The 21,776-nt window shown below is 41.7% G+C and overlaps 1 protein-coding gene across 5 annotated transcripts in view; it reads right to left on the bottom strand.

Annotated features, from left to right (window-relative positions):
- The window catches only part of DYNC1I1 (dynein cytoplasmic 1 intermediate chain 1), a 306,141-nt gene that overhangs the window by 273,355 nt on the left and 11,010 nt on the right, over positions 1-21,776 (bottom strand). For all 5 annotated transcript variants that reach the window (XM_027574568.2, XM_027574567.2, XM_027574570.2 and 2 more), the window contains exon 2: positions 222-338. In XM_027574568.2, the coding sequence (XP_027430369.1) occupies positions 222-329 (108 nt within the window). In that variant the 5' untranslated portion in view covers positions 330-338. The remainder of the gene's footprint in view (positions 1-221; positions 339-21,776) is intronic.

Here is a 21,776-nt window from a genome sequence, read left to right as displayed (position 1 = left end):
GGTGAACCTGGGGCTTGGGGACCTCTGGACCATGGTTGGTGCTTGACCAGCACATAGCAGGTGACAATGACCTTAGGAGTCTGAGTATGTAGATACCCACTCATTTTATTCAGAAATCATAGAAGGATTCTTCTAGAGCGTCCTCTTCATCCATTTGGCCAGCCCCTCAGAATCAAGTGATTTTCTTTGTTCCCTGAAACACCCCAATACCCAGGATTTACCTCTTTCTTTTTCCTCTCCTCTTCCTTCCGTTTCTTCTCTTCTCTTATCTGTGCTAAGCGCTGTTTTTTGCGCTCTAGCTCAGCTTTTAAGTCACTTTTGTCAGACATGTTGGTTTCCTTGGAGGAAAAGAAAAAAATGTGAATACATAAAAATAAATTTTCTGTATTATCACTGCAAAAAATCATTCAAACCTTGAAAGTACGACTTTTTACCATCACAGGTTGTATTACTTAGCCTATGCTGAAGAATCAAAGAAACAAATTGAGTTAGGTCTGGTCTCACACTACATAAATACTTTCCTTTTTATGTATTCATAAATATTTGAAGCAATACAATGATATAGGCTCTGCTGGTGGGAAGGATTATAGCAACTTCAGAATAAGCAAGACATTTTCTGTGCAAGTTTCTTAACAAATAAACAAACAAAAAAGAATCAAAAAAGAACCTTCACCAGGACTTCCAATTTAGACGATAATGGACCAATTCATCCCCACATTGAGAAAAGAAAATAGGCTGTCATAAGCCCTTAGAGATGTGCCCCATTCAAATATCTATGGATTCAATAACCATGTCTCCACTGAGCCTGGGCACAGAGATTTCATTTTGCCTAACATTATATGCATCAGGGGAAGACAGCCACTAAAGACCTAACATGTTAATCTTCTTTTTCTGTAAAACTCCCGAACTGTCACAATTAATTTCATCTCCAGTACAATCCTATTTCTATAAGTTTCATTTGCATACTGAATGCGATTGTGCTTATCCTGGCACATCCCCGAAGATGTTTATGAACACATGAAACAGTAGATAACACCATGGCAAGTTCTTGGGGAAATTTATCTGAATGAAATTTAATTTTAACGTTAATGGGGATGGTGAGGCTGGTAGTGAGGGTGCCAGAAATATTTGCAAGTAAAATGAGTTTGGAAAAGACTCACCAAATTGCCAATGATTATATTTGTCTCTTTTGTGTTCTCAGTTGGAAACTAAGAAAATGGAAACACCGAGAAATGAAGAAAACCCCTATGACCCAAATTCCTAAAATAAAGTAAAAACAAAAAAACCCACAAAAACATCCGTAAATGTCATGAGTATTCATTTCCATATTATTTATACGCAGCTATGATGAATATATAATGCATCCCTATGTAGAAAACAGAGCAATGAAAGGCAAAAAAGAACCAAAGAATACAAAACAATGAAAAATCCTTCAAACTTTCTGTCACTGCCTTTAGAAGGTAATCAAGTATGTCTTAGTCACCCTAAGACATACTTCCCAACGAATACACACAGTTGGGAAATGTACTGTGCTAACTACTGTACATATTCCTGCTCATGGTGTGATGGCAAAGACTTATGAAATAATAACAGTAGTAATCACAATAATCAATCTTTGTAATCAATTCATGATCACACCCTATCTTCATTTTTCAACAAAAATTGTTGGATAATTAATGTGTGCTCGGCACTCTATAAGGTTTCAGAGTACAAAAGATGAGCAAAACCAGATTCTCTCCTTCAAGGAGTACATAACTCAACTTTGTAGGCGTGTGGTGCGGCTGGAGATGTTCTCCACGATACTGGCTTATTGATTCCTAAGTGCTAGGCACTTTTATCACATTTAATCATAACAGTCCAAGGAGACCAGTATTTTGATTAATGTCTTGTTTGCAATTCGGATAATGGAGGCTCAGCAAGACCTTAGGCAGCACAGTCAATCCATGGCTGAAACAAAACTCAAGCACGTCCATGCTCTGAACTGCTACACTCTGCTGACCCCAATGTATAAGTTTAGGCAGAATGCAGAGCAAAAGAGTAATTAAGATCTATTAGAATGAGCAAGGGTATACTTTGAGGAGGAGGTAGAATGTGAGCTGGATATCACGGGAGTCAGGATCTAGCAAAGAAGGGAAGATACAGATATGCCAAGACCTATAAAATGGGAACCAGCAGGCTAAGAGATATGGATGAATCCAAGCCAAGAAATGTAAACTTTAGTTGGTAAGAATGGATATATGGGGGCAACAGGGGAAGTCTTGGGAAAACAGAAAAGTGAGTTCCATTTGGTAATAAGAGATGGGAAGTCACAGCAACTTTTTGAAAGGGAAAGTGACAAAATAAAGATGGAATTTGCTTAAGCCTGTTCTTGTCCCTGCCTAGAAAACACACAGGAGCAGAAACTGGAAACAAGGCAAGCTGCTGGGAGGCTGGTGCCAACATCTGTCTGGAGCGACTGCACCTGCTTTGTGATGGTAGGTGAATGGAGAGACAGAATGTGGGGAATGTGGGCGGATGAAAGCATGACAAGAAGGAAGAAGTAACTCTCCGTAGCCTGTGGGTATGGAAGCCAAAGAGAAAGATTCAGTAACAATTCACCTTTGAGAGAGCAAGGAGGATGGCAGAGAAGTTGGGAAGAGAAGGCAAGAAGGAAATCCTGAAACAACTTGTAGCAGGCTGTAATTTGAGTGTCAGTGGGATTTCTGGCCAGAAAGAATGCATAGATACAAAATTAGAGATCGGATGAGAAGCTGGATGGGAACTGGAGCTGTGGGACACACTTTTGAGTCATCCACCTACAAAGTTGAAACCTGAGTCACACATTCAAAGTCCTGTAGGAGCCAGACAGACAACATGAAGAAGCAAAGCCGCAATGAAGGCCAGAAAGAACCTGCCTGAAGGAGGCAGTTCTGCCCAGCTCCAACTGACCGTTGACATGGAAAAAGATGAATCCAAGTAGTTAGATCTTCAGATCTTTTTTTTTTCCCAAGAGAAACCACGGAACTGATAAAAGTCAAGTTTGTCACTAAAATATTATTTGCCAATAATTTTTAACACCAGTGGGCAAAAATCCTGGCAGGAGAAAATTAGAACCTAATTCCAGAAGCCGTCGGAGAAGTTACAACTACTCTTTCTTCCCCAGTGGGGACCACTCCGATTTATGTTTTTGACATTTTTTTTTGGCTGTCAGAAATGAAAAATCCAATCAGGAAGATCACTGTTATAGCAACAGGTGTGTCATTCGGTGCTGCCCACAGCCAGCAGAAACTTCTGAGAGTTTTCTCTTGCACATCTCCCCAATTGCCATTGGCCTTCCTCTAGTCCACCAAAAGGGTCTGTCACAACTTCAGCTATCTACTATGCTCATGAAGGAACAAACCATGTAATAACAACATCCTATATTTGTCATGATTTTCTGGTAAAACTGCATTCATGAGTAGGAAGTAAAGTGTATTTTCAGTACATTTCTGCAAAGAAGCAAAGTTCTTTTTACAACTAATAAATATGTCTGACAACGTCAGTCATTTGAGTTGGTGTTACCGGCCATAGAGCCAAAATTTTTTAAATAAACAACAAAAACACCAAGGGGAACTTTTAAAAAATATTAAGTAGTGATGTTTCAAATAACAGACTTCAGAGCCACAATGGCAAAAGACAGCTATAGAGTACTTTCCACTTACTGATTTTTTGGATCTACACCAAAATAGACACTTCACATCAACACCTAGGAGAATAAGAAATCTCAAGAGAACGACTCACAAAGGGTTTGGAAAGTCCACATTAGAGTAAACGAATGGGCCTTTACACATAGTAAATGGCTGCAACAGCGACACGAAATGCAGTGTCAGCACTGAACTCCACAGGCTTTCCCAGGGGGCTTGCCACTCTGACTCACTCAATCTCCCTGCACACCAAGCAAAGCAAATTGAGGAGCAAAGCCTGGGGGATGTGAGTTATAGAGCTTCCTGTGGCTAATGCAGGTCACTGCAAAGGCAATCTGGACGCTCTCAGTTTAAGAAAATAAGAGCCAGAGCTACCTGCTGCTAATTATTGCTCCCTTACTTCACACACACAAAGAGCTGGCCTCTTTCAGTTCAAGCTGGCAAGGGGTCAAGTAGAGAAAATCAAACCCACCTCTGGGTGTAAGTCTCCTCCCTGTCTGATCATCAACTTAGTCTGCCACCCACCAGCCAACTATGGCTTAACTCCACCCTAGCTTAGGGACAATTACAGCTCAGCCTCACTGACTTCATCCATTCCAGGGTCAGAGGATGCACTTTTATGATCCCTGCTCAGCTCTCTTCATGGAGGAGTCCTATATTCCAAAAGCGGTTTTCTGTTGGTGACATTCTCCTTGCCTATACACTCTTACCCAACCCATGCTTCACAGCTCCTCCCACCTCTGCATCGTAACTCTCACTCTCCTGCAAATTCTCCAGCTCTACTATCACTGTGTACAATCTCATTTCACTTCTTTTCTTTCTTTTCCTGTCCCCCAGGTTATCCCCCCACCACAATGAGAGAGATCCAAAAGTTCAAATCAGCTACTCCATCCCTTTGGGCTCCATATTATCAATCCTCAACCCCTATAATTTTTTTTGTCAAATTTCAATTCCACACTTCTGATTTCCTTTTTTTTTAACATAGAACATTATATTTCAATACACAACTTCTGTGCAACCAAAAAGTAAAACATCACAGTAAAATGTTGGTGAGAAAACATGGTATTTCATTTGCAAGGCATGGCAAATGGTTAAAACATCCTTAGTCATAAATGATCTCTTAGAAACCAATAACAAAGACTCTAATATTCCAAGGGAAATGGCAAAAAAAAACCAAAAACAAAAAACAAAAAAAACCACACAGAGGAAAATGAAAGAACAAATGACTAGTAAGGTTTAAGGACATATGAAGATGACTGAACTGAACAATAACAGAAGAAAAACAATTTCTTTCTAATATCACGTTGTCCAAGATTAAAACACTGACGTCTAATGTTTACACAGTTTTAGAAAACAGGTCTCATGAACACTAGAAGACAAGATTAATGAGGACAATCTATACAACTTGGGGAAAATCTCTACTTTTGATTCAAAAATAGAAATTGTGGATATACTTGATTCTAATGAAGTGGAAATACTAGGACTAGTTAAACAAATTAGATGGAGAAATTCAAAATAATTTATATAGAAGCATGTTCAATTTGTAGCTAATGTAGTTCCCTTCTTAACCTTGGTTCACCCTTCATTCCCTTGCCTCATTATAACTCACCTCCACCCTTCCTCCCAATGTCTCAGTTCTCATAACTTTTGCTTCAGCCCATCTCTGATCCAAGTAAATGAATCAATGGAGGTAAAGAGCTTAGAATGATGCCTGGCAAATATTAAACACCCAAGAACGTTGTTTCTCCTCTTCCTCCTTCTCTACTTCCCTCTCTCCTTCTCCTCCTCTTCTTTTTCTATTATTATTATTACCTTTCATTTTACCCTGCCAACTCTTTTCCCCACCACTAAGTCCACCCTCATAGCCAAAGTCATCATTCAACATTCACTGCAATCATTCAAAAAATCTTACAATGAGAAATACATTAAAGGTATAGCATGTAACTGATTTAGTAGCCATATAATCAGAGTGAGAAAACGCAGTCTATACTCCAAGAGTCTAAGGCCCTTCAAATAGAAGGAGCTTCTCAATCTAATGGGTTATAAAATGGAAGGTATGTGGTTAAAGAAATGTTACTCAAATAAAAAAAATGTTTTTTAAATTAAATGCAGTCATTTAATTTAGTAGTAGTAAAATTCTTCTCATTTTTTTCTGTTGAACACAGCAGTTACATATCAAGCTGTCCAGGCAGGCATCCTCCCCCATGTCACCCACTTCCTCCAGAGGATGGAAAGGCACATGTAGAAATGGTTTCTTCTCTAATGAAGTTAGATGCAGGGAGGGTCACTCCTGCTGTTCCATTATAGAAATGCCTCATGGTCCTAAGTCTCAATGGAGGAAAAAATGGGGAGGAAGAAAGGAGGCAAACATGAGAGAGAAAAACATGGACACTGAGGAAGGAAGAAACAAAACAGGTACTTTTTTAAAAAAAATTTTTATTGTTATGTTAATCACCATACATTACATCATTAGTTCTTGATGTAGTGTTCCATGATTCATTGTCTGTGCATAATACCCAGTGCTCCACGCAGAATGTGCCCTCTTTAATACCCATCACCAGGCTAACCCATCCCCCACCCTCCTCCCCTCTAGAACCCTCAGTTTGTTTTTCAGAGTCCATCGTCTCTCATGGTTCATCTCCCCCTCCGACTTACTCCCCTTCATTCTTCCCCTCCTGCTATCTTCTTCTTTTTCTTTTTTCTTAACATATGTTGCATTATTTGTTTCAGAAATACAGATCTATGATTCAAAAGTCTTGCGCAATTCACAGCGCTCACCATAGCACATACCCTACCCAATGTCTATCACCCAGCCACCCCATCCCTCCCACCCCCACCACTCCAGCAACACTCAGTTTGTTTCCTGAGATTAAGAATTCTTCATATCAGTGAGGTCATATGATACATGTCTTTCTCTGATTGACTTATTTCACTCAGCATAACACCCTCCAGTTCCATCCACGTCGTTGCAAATGGCAAGATCTCATTCCTTTTGATGGCTGCATAATATTCCATTGTGTATATATACCACTTCTTCTTTATCTATTCATCTGTCAATGGACATCTTGGCTCTTTCCACGGTTTGGCTATTGTGGACATTGCTGCTATAAACATTGGGGTGCACGTACCACTTCGGATCCCTACATTTGTATCTTTGTGGTAAATACCCAGTAGTGCAATTGCTGGATCGTATGGTAGCTCTATTTTCAACTGTTTGAGGAACCTCCATACTGTTTTCCAGAGTGGCTGCACCAGCTTCCATTCCCACCAACAGTGGAGGAGGGTTCCCCTTTCTCCACAACCCCGCCAACATCTGTCGTTTCCTGACTTGTTAATTTTAGCCATTCTGACGGGTGTGAGGTGGTATCTCATTGAGGTTTTGATTGGGATTTCCCTGATGCCGAGCGATGTTGAGCACTTTTTCATGTGTCTGTTGGCCATTTGGATGTCTTCTTTGGAAAAATGTCTGTTCATGTCTTCTGCCCATTTCTTGATTGGATTATTTGTTCTTTGGGTGTGGAGTTTAATAAGTTCTTTATAGATTTTGGATACGAGCCCTTTATCTGATATGTCATTTGCAAATATTTTCTCCCATTCTGTCGGTTGTCTTTTGGTTTTGTGGACTGTTTCTTTTGCTGTGCAAAAGCTTTTTATCTTGATGAAATCCCAATAGTTCATTTTTGCCCTTGCTTCCCTTGCCTTTGGCGATGTTTCTAGGAAGAAGTTGCTGCAGCTGAGGTCGAAGAGGTTGCTAAAAACAGGTACTTTTTTAAAGATTTATTTATTTATTTGGGGTGGGCATATGGACAGAGGGAGAGAATCTTCAAGCAAACTTCCCAGTGAGTACGGAGCCTGACACAGGGCTCAATCTCATGACCTAAGCTGAAACCAAGAATCCAACGCTTAACCGACTGAACCCCCCGGGGGCCCCCAGAAGTCATTTTCACACTTGTCCTTCTTTCCAGTTAACCTTGCATCTCCCTCACACTTCCTATGTCCACCACACATCCATAAAGAAAAGAAAATTTTCAGCATTTCTTGAACCCAATGAGACGTACAGTCTACATTTTCACTTCGGCACATACCATCATGGGATGGTTTAGTCCTGTCTAGAACCAAGTATCTAACAGAGGAGAAGCAAGGGGTTTAGTTCTGTTTACACAGCTGTCAAGTAATAGACCCTCCCAAGGCTTAGCTTTTGAACAATATAGACCTCGATTTCCTTTTGGTTGTCTACATTGGCAGCGGTTTGAGATTCCATTTCTAATGCTGGCATATGCAAATGTATTTTTAGGCTTTAAGTCAGAATCCCAGGAGGTTTAAATCATGGCCCAGCTGTTGCCAGACTCATTGAAAAAAATAGCCAGAAACAAGTTCTCTTTTTCCTGCCTGGAAACAATTGCTCTTGTCAGCTCTTAACTATGAGCCATTGAACTTTTCATCTGCCACTAGGTATGCATAAGAAATTTGATCTTGCACAACCTTGTTTCACCTGCCTGGCTTTTCATAAAATAGTTGCCTTCTTCTACTTGGATATGTGGCCAAGGGATGATACAGACCACAACCATTTGTCCATTTTTACAGCGATTTCTCACCTTCAGTAAAAGGAGGGTTATAGAAGTCTCAAGAGGGAGTTGGCTGGTGAAAGATGTGGGAGGGTTATGTGCTAAATTTTTACAGCCATCAGTACACTGTAAAAACAAAATTTTCGATAAAATCCATCTCATGGTAGGAAGATGCCCAGGCCTGGTCTACTCATACTGTAGATGATCAGTTTTCAAACGTTTTGTTCTCAGCATCCCTTGATACTCTTCCTTCTCAGTGACCTCAAAGAGCTTTTGTTTATGTGGGTTACCTCTATCAACATTAATCATGTTAAAAATTAAAACTGATAAAACCTTAAATATTTAATAATTCATTTTAAAGGGGTGCCTGTGTGGCTCAGTCATTAAGCATCTGCCTTCGGCTCAGGTCATGATCCCAGGGTCCTGGGATCGAGCCCCATGTCGGGCTCCCTGCTCAGTGGGAAGCCTGCTTATCCCTCTCCCACTCCCCCTGCTTGTGTTCCCTCTCTAGCTGTCTCTCTGTCAAATAAATAAACAAAATCTCAAAAAAAGTTCATTTTAAAATAACAATAAACTTGTTACTTATTAACATAAAATTATGAGAAAAATAGCCATACTTTCCAAGGCAAAAAAAAAAAAAAAAACAGTAGGGAGAGTATAATTCTTTTACATTTTCACTTATCTCTTTAATATCTAGCTTAATAGAAGTCAACTTGATTCTTACAGCTGCTTCTGCATTCACTCTGTTGTGAAGTGCTATTTTACTTGTAAAGAAAATCTGATCTCACATAAATACGTATTCCAAAAAAGGAAGAATATTTAAATAGCCTCTTAAGGTAATTGTGGATATTCTTCAATATTACATCAAAATTCAACAAATGTCAGTTTCTTAAAGTTGTTGCCATGTGAATATGCAATGACATCAATCAATGAACTTTTTGTACTCTGTTACATTAAAATTTATTGGTCTATCTTAAACTTTGAATGACTCTTTTATTCATGTATGATTTTGACATTACGCATTCGTTTTCTAGAAAATTTAGAAAATTATGCAGACTTCTCAAATGTTGACAGATTTCATTGTACAATATTCCCAAATCAAACTTGGTAATGTCACTACCAAACTCTTCAGAAAAGTCTTCAGGTATGGTAAAACTGTCATGGTGGCAGATACAAATTTTCCAAAATTCTAAGTTTTGCTTGAAAGCTCAAATTTTGTCATTAGCCACAAGTACTGCCAATTACGTTCTTGAAGTGATAAGCTCATGCCATTGACTGTTGAGAAAATTGCTGCCAAATACCCCAGTCTGAAATATCATAGTTTGCCTGTGAATTGTTCCTTCAAGTAAACATAATGTTTCATGAAAAAAGGCAGCTAGTTCAGCTCGTAACTCACACAATCGCACAAATCCTGTCTCAAGACAACCACTGAACTTTGGTAGGCAGCAGAAGTGCCTTCTGTGTTCCCATAGGTCACATAGTAAGGACTATGGTGAGAGATTTAATATAGCTAATTTTTTTTTTCTGCTTCATGAGGGACATTCTTAAGTGAAACAGGGTTTGTTTATTTGTTTAAACTACAAGTGTGGGGCAGTGGAGTCTGATGCCAATACTGGTACAGTTTGGTGTACCAGTACCACAATTCCTGCTAAGGTATCGGCAGGGTCACCTACCATTGCTTTCACCCCATCCCTGCAAATGTAAATATGGTGAAAAAGACAAATAAAAATAACGTTTTGTGGAAATAGTTGTGACCTTAGAGATTCCCAAATACATCTTGGATCCCCAAGGATCCTCAGACCACAGGTTGCCTTATCTGCTTCTGATAAGGTGGAGTTGATTCTAAAGCCACTAGAGACTGACGAAATGTTGCAACAAAGTTGATATAAAAGAATCTAGGCAGGGGGCTTTAGGGGGAAGGCTCCTGCGGAAGGCTATGGAGGAAAAGCTCCGTAGACTTACATATGAATGATTTCTCATTTCTCACTTGCTTAAGCCAGGTGATAGGTAAGGAAGAAAAACTGAGAAACCTTCTCTCACTCCTTGTTCTCTTCCTCCCCTCACTACACACACACACACACACACACACACACACACACACACACACTAATGGGTCTCAGCCCGGCTATAATGTAAACTAAAATGGTCACTAATAAAATGTAGATTTCCCTGTTGCATGAAGTCTTTAATTCTTTCGTTCTTTTAATTTTGCCCGTTTTTTTTTTAAGATTTTATTTATTTATTTGACAGAGACACAGCGAAAGAGGGAACACAAGCAGGGGGAGTGGGAGAGGGAGAAGCAGGCTTCCCGCAGAGCAGGAAGCCCGATGCGGGGCTCGATCCCAGGACCCTGGGATCATGACCTGAGCAGAAGGCAGACGCTTAATAACTGAGCTACCCAAGCGCCCCAATTTTGTTGTTTTAATCATTAAAATTATACATGTTTGTTTCAGGACAAGAACTTCAAAGATTATATAATCCAGTACTGGTATTCTACCCATAAATAGGTAAAGTGAGATGCAGAAATTAAGTTCACTACCATTAAGTGGACAAGTCAGAGCTGGAAATACCAGATCTCCTTATTCTTGAATACTTTTGCCAAATAATGTTTCCCTTTTGGTGTTTACTTATTCAAGATTGTATCCATTTTAGTCAAAAGGAAGCTCTTCTTAAACAAAAGGCTTTTATGGTGGCTCCTGATCAGTCTACTTGTAGTCCAACCTTGCAGTCACTCTCTACCACCATGTGCTGGTGGCAAATGTAAATTGCATGGGAGAGCTGACACGGGGAGAAAAGGCTTTGCCTCTGAAATTCCCCAACACACCACCAAAGCCGATACTGGGTAGTCCTAAGACTGCAAAAGTTTCAACCACGTATGAAGGATCTATTTATGTCCGTAGAGAACTACTGTTTTTGATGGGGGGGAGATAAAAATCTCAGTACATACATACAGTTAAATATCTATGTTGATTTTTCTGGGCTCTTCTCAATTTTACTCACACTGGGTTAATTCTTGACTAGGAAATCAGGCCATATTTCTAAATTAAGCTTTTCGTATCGCTCTTGTTGGATTTGTGAGCCATATTTAAGACTGTTGTGTCTGCATATTTACTCTGGTCACGCTTTCCCTGTTGCAGGATTCTGAGCTACCCAAATCGTCCTGCTAACACTGTAAATCAAGCACAGGCAACTGCGGCACATTACACAGAAGAGACTCTCAAGCACTCAGCACAGAGGCCCATTATGCTAGAGAGAAAAATCAATCCAGAGGGTATCTGCCCTCTCATCTAGTTAACAGAGTAGAGATGAGAGCCCTTAGAACTCACAGGCTTCAAAAACCATTGTCATCTTTGCTCAAAAGTTCTGGACAATGTTTGAGTTATTTCTGACCCCGACAGTGCATTCCACCAATTGAGAGACTCAACAAGCGTCTCTTTGTTAAAAGAATCGTTCCTCAATTAAGGGAATCAGCCATTCATATCTCAGCATATCTCGAAGTTAATATCAGGCAATATCGAGAGTCCTTAGGAAGTGCACCATCTCAAGTAGCATCCTTGAAAGAGTATGAAACTAAAGATGGGACAGTTTGGACAACCAGAGGGCAGCGTTTTGTCACTAAGAATTAGGACAGAAAAGGAACCAGAAAAGAGAATAAGAAAGGAGACGAGAGCCCTCTGGGGAATATCAGGAGGGAAACTAGTGAATTAAGAAGTGAGACCGTGCACAGAGAGTCCTGCAGAAGCACCCAACATCAGGTCAAGATAGATGGGAAAGATGTACCACCTGCCTAGGCCAGATGTCAGGTAAAGAAGCCAAATAAAGAAGGCTACCCCTATGACACTTTACATGAGACTATGTCTCTGGGCTCCTAGGGGTTCAAAAGCACTTCAGAACAAACAGAAAGGAGCTTCTCTACCCGAAGGGGCATTTTTGAGGAGCACACAGAAAGGGGCAACTTCTCCACAGACCATGATGTCATCTTCCTTTGAAACCTGCACAGCGGCTCCTCGGCCTCCTCTTGGACACATAATGGGCACTGAACAAACACTTGCTGTTATGTAAATGGTTAAAATGCACCATGTGTATTGGTCCCTACACTCTTTATTTCTTCACATCAAGCTAGAACCATGAGCTCAACGCTCTATGGCCCCAAACACAAATTCTGACATATCCAGTTGCTTTAAATATAACTCAGATAAACATATTTTAGCCATTTAGAGCCCACCTGCTTTGCCTACCCAGCAAAACTTCACCCAATATCTGCTAGCTATAGATAACTCCCCCTCCCACCCCGCCCTGAGATTCCCCACCTGACTGTGGAGTGGCATCGCCTAAACACATTCCTGCTTCCCTTTATGGGAGGTGACACCATGCTTCAGGGTCTAGAAGGTCTCCTGCTATGAGGGATGTTCCCTCTCATGCAATACTATCCAAGGGCCACCCAATGAAGTGTGTCATGCAGTGCTTCCACCTCAGGGTCCTGCCTTCTCCTTGATCAGCCCTGAAATCCTCAAACTCACCTCACTCTCACAGCCCGTTTTCACCACGCCTCGCAATTTCGCCACCTAATATTTCCCAGCCTGCCGTTGCCTATCTGAGTCCATTCATGTTGCCCAATGCCAGTCTTCACGTGGCTCATCTGACAGCCACAGTGCTCTTCTCACTGATTTTCCTGTCCCCATGCCAACCTTACTCCCTGATGATCTCCATATCCTCCACCCCGTGTCAGGGTGATCTTCCTGTCCCTCAGATCTGATGAGGATACTCCCTCGACTAAAACACTTCGATGACTTCCTTCTAAATGCAAAACATGTCCCAACTCCCTGCCATGTACTGAAGATGCTCTTTTTGCCCATCTCTCTGTCCATGTATCCTTCTACTTCTTAGTTCACATTTTACTGGGATATATCAAGCTGTTCCTTCCTCTGTACCTTTCCAAATTCCAGAAATGCCCTTCTCACCATTCATTACCTGATGGATTCCTATTTATCTGTCTGTCTCAGCTCAATCACATTCCCTTCAGGAACGCCTCCTAGGGCTTTAAGCCAGAGCCAAGAACTCTTCGCTGATGGCCCTAGAGCGCCCCGTGCATGGTCTGCTGGAACACATGCCTCGCTGCCTGGTTATGTCCTGTTTATGCAGTTCTCTCCTCCTGCTACATTGAAAGGCCCTCAAAGGGACGGGCTATGTCTAATCTATGCCTATTTTGCTAGTACCTGGCAGTCAGTGCTCAGGAAATGTCTCTTGAACTGCTAAACATGAGAAATCTGTGGGGCAGTTAAGCGTGTGCCTTTGGCTCAGGTCATGGTTTCAAGGTCCTGGGATTGAGCCCGGAGTCTGGCTCCCTCCTCAGCGGGGACCCTGCTTCTCCCTCTCCCTCTGCCCCTCCCCACTGTTCATGCTCTCTCTCAAATTAATAAATAAAATCTTTAAAAAAAACTGTGATTTTGCTCTAATTTCCTAATCATCAATAAATTCTGTCAGTGCCTAAGCTTTTAAATGACCAAACTCCAAAGTTCTCCCTAATTATGCAACCAATTTCTATTCCCACGGGCAGGGGGTGGGAATGGATTTGTCACCCACTCATACAAATGTGCAATGAACACATGATCCTAACATTGCCTGATCCACTGAACTATCTTTTTTCCTAAATCACTACCACTCTATACCCATTGATATAATTTTTTCCTGCCTGGTTTACATTTTTAATCTCCGTCTTCTGACTCTAAAAGGATTATTTGCAAAAATCCACTCTATTTATAACTGACAGCCTCTGTTGTTTATCTCAACCAACAAATTCAGAAATCTAGAATCTATTGCCCAAAATGCCTTGAGGATAAATAGTCAGACTGACAGTTGAGCGTTCTTTTTAACAGTGATGTAAAAATATCAGTGCTCTAGAACACAGCCGTCTTGCACTTGAAGCTATTTCTCTGAGTTGCAAAGATGATGAGTGAACGTGTCTAAAAATAAACAACTCTAAGGTAATCTGTGGGGCTGATCTTTAAAATAACTGATAACAAGCAAATCTTCAGACATGACCAGCTTTGGCTTTGACTCTGCTGTTCCCACAAAAGGGCCAGATTTTCCGTGGTGCCAAGTTAAATCAAGACAGCCCTGGCCAGTAGGCCTGCCCAGAGTGGGCACTCTGTCCTGATAGAGAACAGGGAAATTCAAACTGCCCAGATGCTCTTGCACCTTACAACTAAGAACAAATTTAAACTGTCATCCCAAGAAATAGGATCAAGACACATTAATAAAAATAAGGGAAGGAAAAATCGTAAAGCTTAAATAATGAAGTCAGAATAGATTTTCTCAATATAACTCAGCAATATAAATGTTCGCAATCTGTTTTAAATTTCTAAAAATATAAGTTATTAAGATATCTCAACATCTTACAACCAATTAATTCAATACTCTCCCAAATTAACTACAAAACACTTACGAACTTGTAATTAAGCCTACCTAATTTTAAAAACCATCCATCCCTGCTGTTATGATGAGTGGAGAAACACATGCAGAGGGACCCCAATCGACACCCCTGACATGTGGAAAGCCAGGATTCAAACCCCAGTCTCTGGAGCACGTGCTCATAACTGCTGCACACGCCTGTAATTGTAGGTTTATCTCCTCTTCCCTGGCTCCACCCTACTGGCCTTAGCATCTACATTGGTTCATTCATTTTCCTTTGTGTTCTTTCTTTGCCATAACCACCCACACGTCGCATCAGCAGTTTTGCCTCTCATGTTTGTTCTACAGGCGATAAAGAATAAGAAAGCTGAGAAAAACACAAAGATCCTGTAAATCGATGTAGTCTGTGGTACAACTGTGCTTGCAAGGACGCAGGGAGAGGGTTCCGTGGAGAGGGTGACATAACAGGCCATCACAGAGGAAGATGAGACCAGAGGACAGCAGGAAAGGGGTGCCTCCCAGGCAGAAGGAAGAAGCATGGGCAAAGGTGGGGAGGTGGGAGAAAGAATGGCCAGTCTGTGGGATGAGTAGGTTGATATGGATGGAGCACTGAATTACAAAAGCAGATGGAGCAAAGTGAGGGTGGAAATACAGCCAGATAGCAGATCCCAAAGGATGAGCGACCAACCATCCCCATTTGCAGAGAAACGAGGGGTTTCTCTGAATGCAAGCCTTTCAGCGCTAAACCCAGGAAAATGCCAGGCAAACCTGGACCAGCTGGTCACCCTACAGCCAAGGGGCTGCCCCGCCATGCTCTTAGGGGGTTGGAACTTCTCTGAGGCAGCAGGGAAACACAGAACAATTTGAATGAGTATAAGACCAGGTAACTTTTTCCTAGCTTGCAATACACATGACAACAGCCTTTTTAAACATGGGTTGCAACCCACTGGTAAGTTACAAAATCAAGTTTGCAAGTAGTCACAGATGGCAGTTTCTGTGATGAACAGATAGGAGGTATTAGAATGCACTGTACATGATAAGGGCAATGACTGGTTCATGGAACTTGTTTTGGACATACATATATTCACTGTTATATATAAATATGATTTATTATTAGCTGCAGTTAAAAGAGTTTGAGGTATATGGAGCTACTCAATTTTAAAACTGGCAAATTTTAAATGATAAATGTATCTCTACCTTTGTCCTTTCTCGGCCAGCATTTTGCATGACATGACACCCACAGATCATGATGATATCTGTACAACACACTGTGGGAAACAGAGAAAGCTGTTGCCTCCCACAGGAGACTGACCTGGGCTCTAACTTCCCTGAGAGCCAAGAGATTAACATCCAAGGGCACATGTAACCTGTAATCCATTTGCAGATCGCTGGTGGGAATGCTCTACTACAGAAGGACCAACCAAGGCAAGCTCAGCGCTATTTGTTTAAATCTACCAGAGAAAGTGAAATCAATCAATCAATCAATCAATCAATCAATCCCTGGATACTTCAAGGCACAAGCACATCAAGGCAGATGTAGTTACAAAGATTAACCTGCTTTTCTGGCTACCCAGGAATGTCCATAAGAGTGCAGAAAATCAATACTACCAGAAATGCACGGCCGCAACATATTTCCTGCAGACCATGTCAGCATAGATGCCAAATGACCCTGGGATTTGGGAATTTGCTATTTGTCCCATCAGCACAACTTTTACATTCCTTTTAGAAAGCAAATACCCATCTGAAAAGCTTGGCTGCAAAATTCCTCACCTGGCCCCGCACACACAGTAGTCTGTATGTGAATAGATAACTCAGTGGTATGAGGCAGTCTTCACAACAGATTTCTCAACCAGTCCTAAAAGACTTGAACCTTTCTGATACTCATGTGTATTTTTTTTACTTCAAGACTTTAAAAAAAAATTAGCTAGAGTCAGTTTCAACCATCTGTCTCTTTGAGTGAAAATAGGATGCAGGCTTGTGCGTATTGGCTTTTGAAGAAAACCAATTTGGCAGAAAGAATTAAAGAGAAAGAAGAATTATATCTCAATTTTCAAGACCATATGAAGGAGTAACAAAATATCCAAAGTAAGTAGTAACTTTCAGGGACACATCTCCCTCCTTTTCTATTCCTTAGGCTGTCCCTATCCCTTGAGGTGTCACCATCACCCCAAGGAATGCCTGTCACCATCCTGGCCGATGTCCTTCATTGAAGGACCTAATTAGACCTATGCCAAACAGTCATAGCCTTGGAGGGTGGCAGAGTGGACATATAAAAGTGACTTCCCCAATTTGAGTGACACTAGGTGTGGTGGGAGATGATGAGAGCAGGTACACTCCAAGAATTTGGAAATAATGGAAATATAGCACGATCACTTTCTGAGAGTTCAACTAGACCTTAATCTGAAAACACAGGCCATCACCCAAATCAGAACTATAACGACAGGACGAAAACATCACAGGTAGGGTGATGTCATAGAATGTTATGGAAAACCATCACGTAATGAGTGGTGAACAACTATAAAAAACTATTATAATTAAAGGAAAATGGACCTGAAATGACAGGAAAAATGCTGTGAAATTTGTTCAGGTTTTCTGCAGTATGTCCAGGAAAAGCACACCCTAACCAGTTGACACCATCTTTTCTGTGTGTGCATCAGGAGGGTCACCACAGTGGCATCAGGCCACCACCTTGAAACACCAGCTGTGAAACTGCTCCCCATGCTCTGGCTCCATGTACATCATCCAACCTTCAGTCTTCCACACTTCAGCTAAAGGCAACTCCTGAGTTAGCCTTCCAATTAACTCAGGCCAAAAATCTTGGAGCCATCCCTGATTTCTCTGTCAAATCACACATCCGAACTATTAGCAAATTATTCAGGCTCTATTTTCCAAACACTTCAGAATCAGTCTGTTTTTACCACCTCCCCCACCATCACCCTGTCCAAACCACCAATATGTCTCATCTACATTATTGCAAAAGCCTCCGAAATGGTCTCCTAGTTCCTACCCTTGCCCCCTCTCCTTGCCCGCTATTCTCAGCTGTAACAGTAATTCTTCAGAACACAAGCCAAATCATGTCACTTCCTTGCATAAAGCTCGCCAACGGCTCCCATCTCAGAGTAAAAGCCAAAGTCCTACAATGGCCTCCGTGGCCCTACACAATCCAGGCTCATTACGTTTCTAACCTCATTTCCGGACCCTCTTTGTTTCTATTCCTCAAACACATCAGGTACACTCCCACCTCAGGGTCTTTGTGCTCTCTCCTTGGCCTGATACTAAGTATCTGAATGACTGGCTTCTTTAAAGCTTAGATCAAATTTCACCTCATTGAGGCCTTACTTGACCACCCTACTGAAAAGAGTAAACAACTCCCCTCACTGCACCTGCATTTTCATGCCCTTCTACTGCCTTATTTTTCTTCATTAAGTGTATTACCAATTAACATATTCTATAACATATTTAAGTATCTTTCATTGTTTCTACCTTCCCCAGAATTTAAACTCCAACGAAGGCAGAGATTTCATCTATATTGTTCACCGATGTATTGCCAACTTAGAATAGTGACTGGTAGAGAGTTGATAATAAATATTTGTTGAATGAATGAAGTTGGCTTCAAAAATGTGCCTGCATGAGCTCCTCCCTCTCTTCCCAGCCTTGTTCTCTATAAAAGTGTCAAAGCTCCATTGTCTTTGAGATTCTCCTAGGTTTGCTCCCCACCCCCCTTCTCAACCCTTTCACCATGATCTGGTGTCCTTAGTTGTCATATGATTGCCACACCTGGAATCTGCCTCCTTTCCCAGTCCTTTTGAATGTATTACATGACTGGACTATCTGCTTGATTTTTCGATACCCATGTTACCTCTGGACCAAACCTTCAGGATTACCCCTAATCCCCTCAGACTAGTACTGCCCCAACCATGCCCACCCAGCTCAGACCTCTGATACCAAGGGCCTAAGAACCTGAATTCTCAGATTTCAGAATACTGACCTATAAGCAAGGGCACTGGCTCCCATGGGAAGTTAGGTTTCTCCTGGCCAGTAAGTTGGCTTTATATTTGTTGCCTAATATATAAACATATACTTGCTTGTGTGAATTCATCACTAGACCACTAGAGAATTTTGGCTACATAAGAACAGCCTAATATCTAGACCCTCACAACTAAGATTCAAGACCTTAATCCTGCCCATCTGCAGAGCTGACTGCTGACTGGCCCTAATGAGGTTTCCATCTCTGCAGCTGCAATACGGGAGCTGACTGCAGGTGAGAGTGCTGATGGCCAAGCATGTCACCTGCTCATGTTCTTAGCGTGGGAACATGAACCTACATACATATGCACATACGGCCTCGACCCCAAATTCCTTTGGCAGATCAGAGCACCTATTCTCTCCACCTCTCCAGTCCCTGAACAGTGACCCTTTGTGGGAAAGCAGTAGAGGATGAAGGGGAAAGAGAGTGGGATGATTTACCTGATGGGAGATGTGAGAACACTTTGTGGGTATCTGAGCAAGGTTCCTTCCCCAGACATTTGTAAAGGAGAGAGAAGCACATTAACAAAATTTTCTAATTTGCTAAGAGCCAGGAAGCCCAAGTAGTTGGCTCCATGATGCTAAATTTATCTTTATGTTAATGCAATTTAATGACTACTCACTGAGTCCCTACAAATCAAAGTGCCTCCTGGATGCTGCGAAACTTACACAAATGATTGAGATACATCCATCTCCAAAAGCTTGTAACCTGTGAAAGGGAACAGACCATGCCACACCCAAATATGGATTATCTTAAACTGGTTATTTTTTAAGAAACAGCAGATATAGGAGAAGCTCTAAAACTTAGTAGAAGTTGCCCTCTTGTAAGAGACCCTTAAATGCATAAGGGAAGTCTCCATTTTTTTTTTTAAGATTTTTTTTTTTTAATTTACTGACAGAGAGAGAGAGAGAGAGAGAGAGAGAGAGAGCGCACAAGCAGGCAGAGTGGCAGGCAGAGAGAGAGGGAGAAGCAGGCTCTCCGCCGAGCAGGGAGCCAGACGTGGGGCTCGATCCCAGGACCCTGGGACCATGACCCGAGCTGAAGGCAGCCGCCCAACCAATTGAGCCACCCAGGTGCCCCAGAAGTCTCCATTTCTAAGGGTTCCCCCTCTCTGTACCAGGAAGAGGAGGATGACTCAGTCTTCAGAAACTCTTATCAGTGAAGAAGGCATGGACTTAAACTTGCATAATACCCTTACTCGTGATGACTTTCACCCTTACCCTGGTGACCTCCCATAACCCCCAACATCTTTTGTGGTTAGCTGGAAATGTTATTTAAGTGGTGGCTTGAGACGTTTTGGAGAGTTATTCAGTTTTCCTGGGTTTCTCCCCATGTGTACAGGAAGTATACAAGTTGTTAAACTTGTTTTGTTTTCTTCCTTTTTTTTAAATAGGGGGAGGGAGAGGTTCTCAGCCAAGTACCTAGAAGGATAGAGAGAAAATTATTTTTCCTCCCCCACATATGGTAGGGTCTGAAAACAACAGCTCCGCTGCAAGGGACTACGGGATAAGTACATGATGAAGGTTTAAAGTACAAGTAGGGGGGCACCTGGGTAGCTCAGTTAGTTAAGCATCTGCCTTTGTCTCAGGTCATGATCTTGGGTCCTGGGATCAAACCCTGCATCGGTCTCCCTGCTCAGCGGGGAGTCTCCTTCTCCTTCTCCCACTCCCCCTGCTTGTGTGCTTTCTGTCAAATAAAATCTTAAAATAGATAGAAATATAGATAGAGCAAGTGCACGGAGGGCATGCAGGAACTGGAGCACAGAGTGAGCTTTCTGAAGGAGGGCCGTGAGAGCCACACACAAACATGGGTAGGATGTGAACCGGGGAGGCATTTCCAGCGAAAGGAGAGTGAGCATGAGAGAAATGGCAGCAACAGGAGGTAGCAGTCTGCATTTGGGGAATGGCAAACAGTTTCGCTGGTCTTCAGTGTAAGTCAAATGGGTTCAAGGTGGCAGGGTGCAATGGGGGACAAGCTGGAAAGGTTTGTGTTTGGTGTAACATTCTCAGGTCATAATTCAGATCAATTATTTCTGCTCTTTGGTCTCTCCTCACTTCAGAAGCAAGTTTTATCTATTTTAAAACCTGTAAGGGTCTTGAAAAAAATCAAACATTTCCATGTTAAACCAATCTAATCTATTCAAATGTGTTAAGCAATGCAAACAACTAGAATTAACACTTCCCTTACATATCACACCTTTGCTGTATATGATGAAAAAGTGAGAAATCAAGTGCTCAAAATAGGTGCTTTAGCATTTGTAATAAGTTCTTTGCAGAACACACGCATTCAGGGTGAGGACTCTACCCCACCCCCACCCCCAGGAGTCTCATAGTTTGCTTTTTCTTCATGCTGTAAAAGGAATATGGTGGTTGGGGGTTTCTGCCTTTGAAATGATATATTTGTCTAGCCGACTTTGAATATCATCAGGGCACATTAAGAGATTACTGAATGAACAAATAAATGAACAAATGAAAGAGTGAGCCCGAGCCCTCAACTGCATGATGATGTGGCCAGTCTGGGGTGAAGTTAGATGCAAGCATTTTTTGCTTGTTTTTAATGGTTGTCATAAGCTGTTAAATTTCCTTCTACCCGCCCTGACACTGCTATAGCATTCCCAGTGTCTGGAAGGCGCTTAAGGAATGATTACTGAATGAGAGAATGAATGATTGAATGTTACAACTTGAACAATTCTGTGGGAAAGAAAGTAGACACAGATTGTCACGTTTATTTTTCCAGTTTGGCACCTGCCCTCTTATTTATGCTGGCCTTAGTGAATGGCAGAACCCGGCCAGCGGTGACAGCGATGCAAAGCAGGGGTGCCTGTGTGGCTCAAGTCGGTTGAGCAGTTGAGTGTCTGACTCTTGATTTCAGCTCAGGTCATGATCTCATGGGTGGTGAGACTAGCGTAGGGCTCTGTGCTCAGCGGGGAGTCTGCTTGGGATTCTCTCTCTCCCTCTCCTTCCCCGTCTGCTCCTCCCCCTGCACACACACTCTAATAATCTTAAAAAAAAAAAAAAAAAAAAAGAGTGATGCAAAGCTCTCTCTAGTACATAAAATCACAGGTTCTTAAATCCAGATTAAAAAGAACATGGAGATTACCAAATACTGGCC

This window comes from Zalophus californianus, chromosome 12 (genome assembly GCF_009762305.2).
Source record: "Zalophus californianus isolate mZalCal1 chromosome 12, mZalCal1.pri.v2, whole genome shotgun sequence".
In the NCBI taxonomy this organism is placed as follows: domain Eukaryota; kingdom Metazoa; phylum Chordata; class Mammalia; order Carnivora; family Otariidae; genus Zalophus; species Zalophus californianus.
Note: the sequence above shows the minus strand (reverse complement) of the source record. Positions and strands in the feature narration are given on the sequence as shown.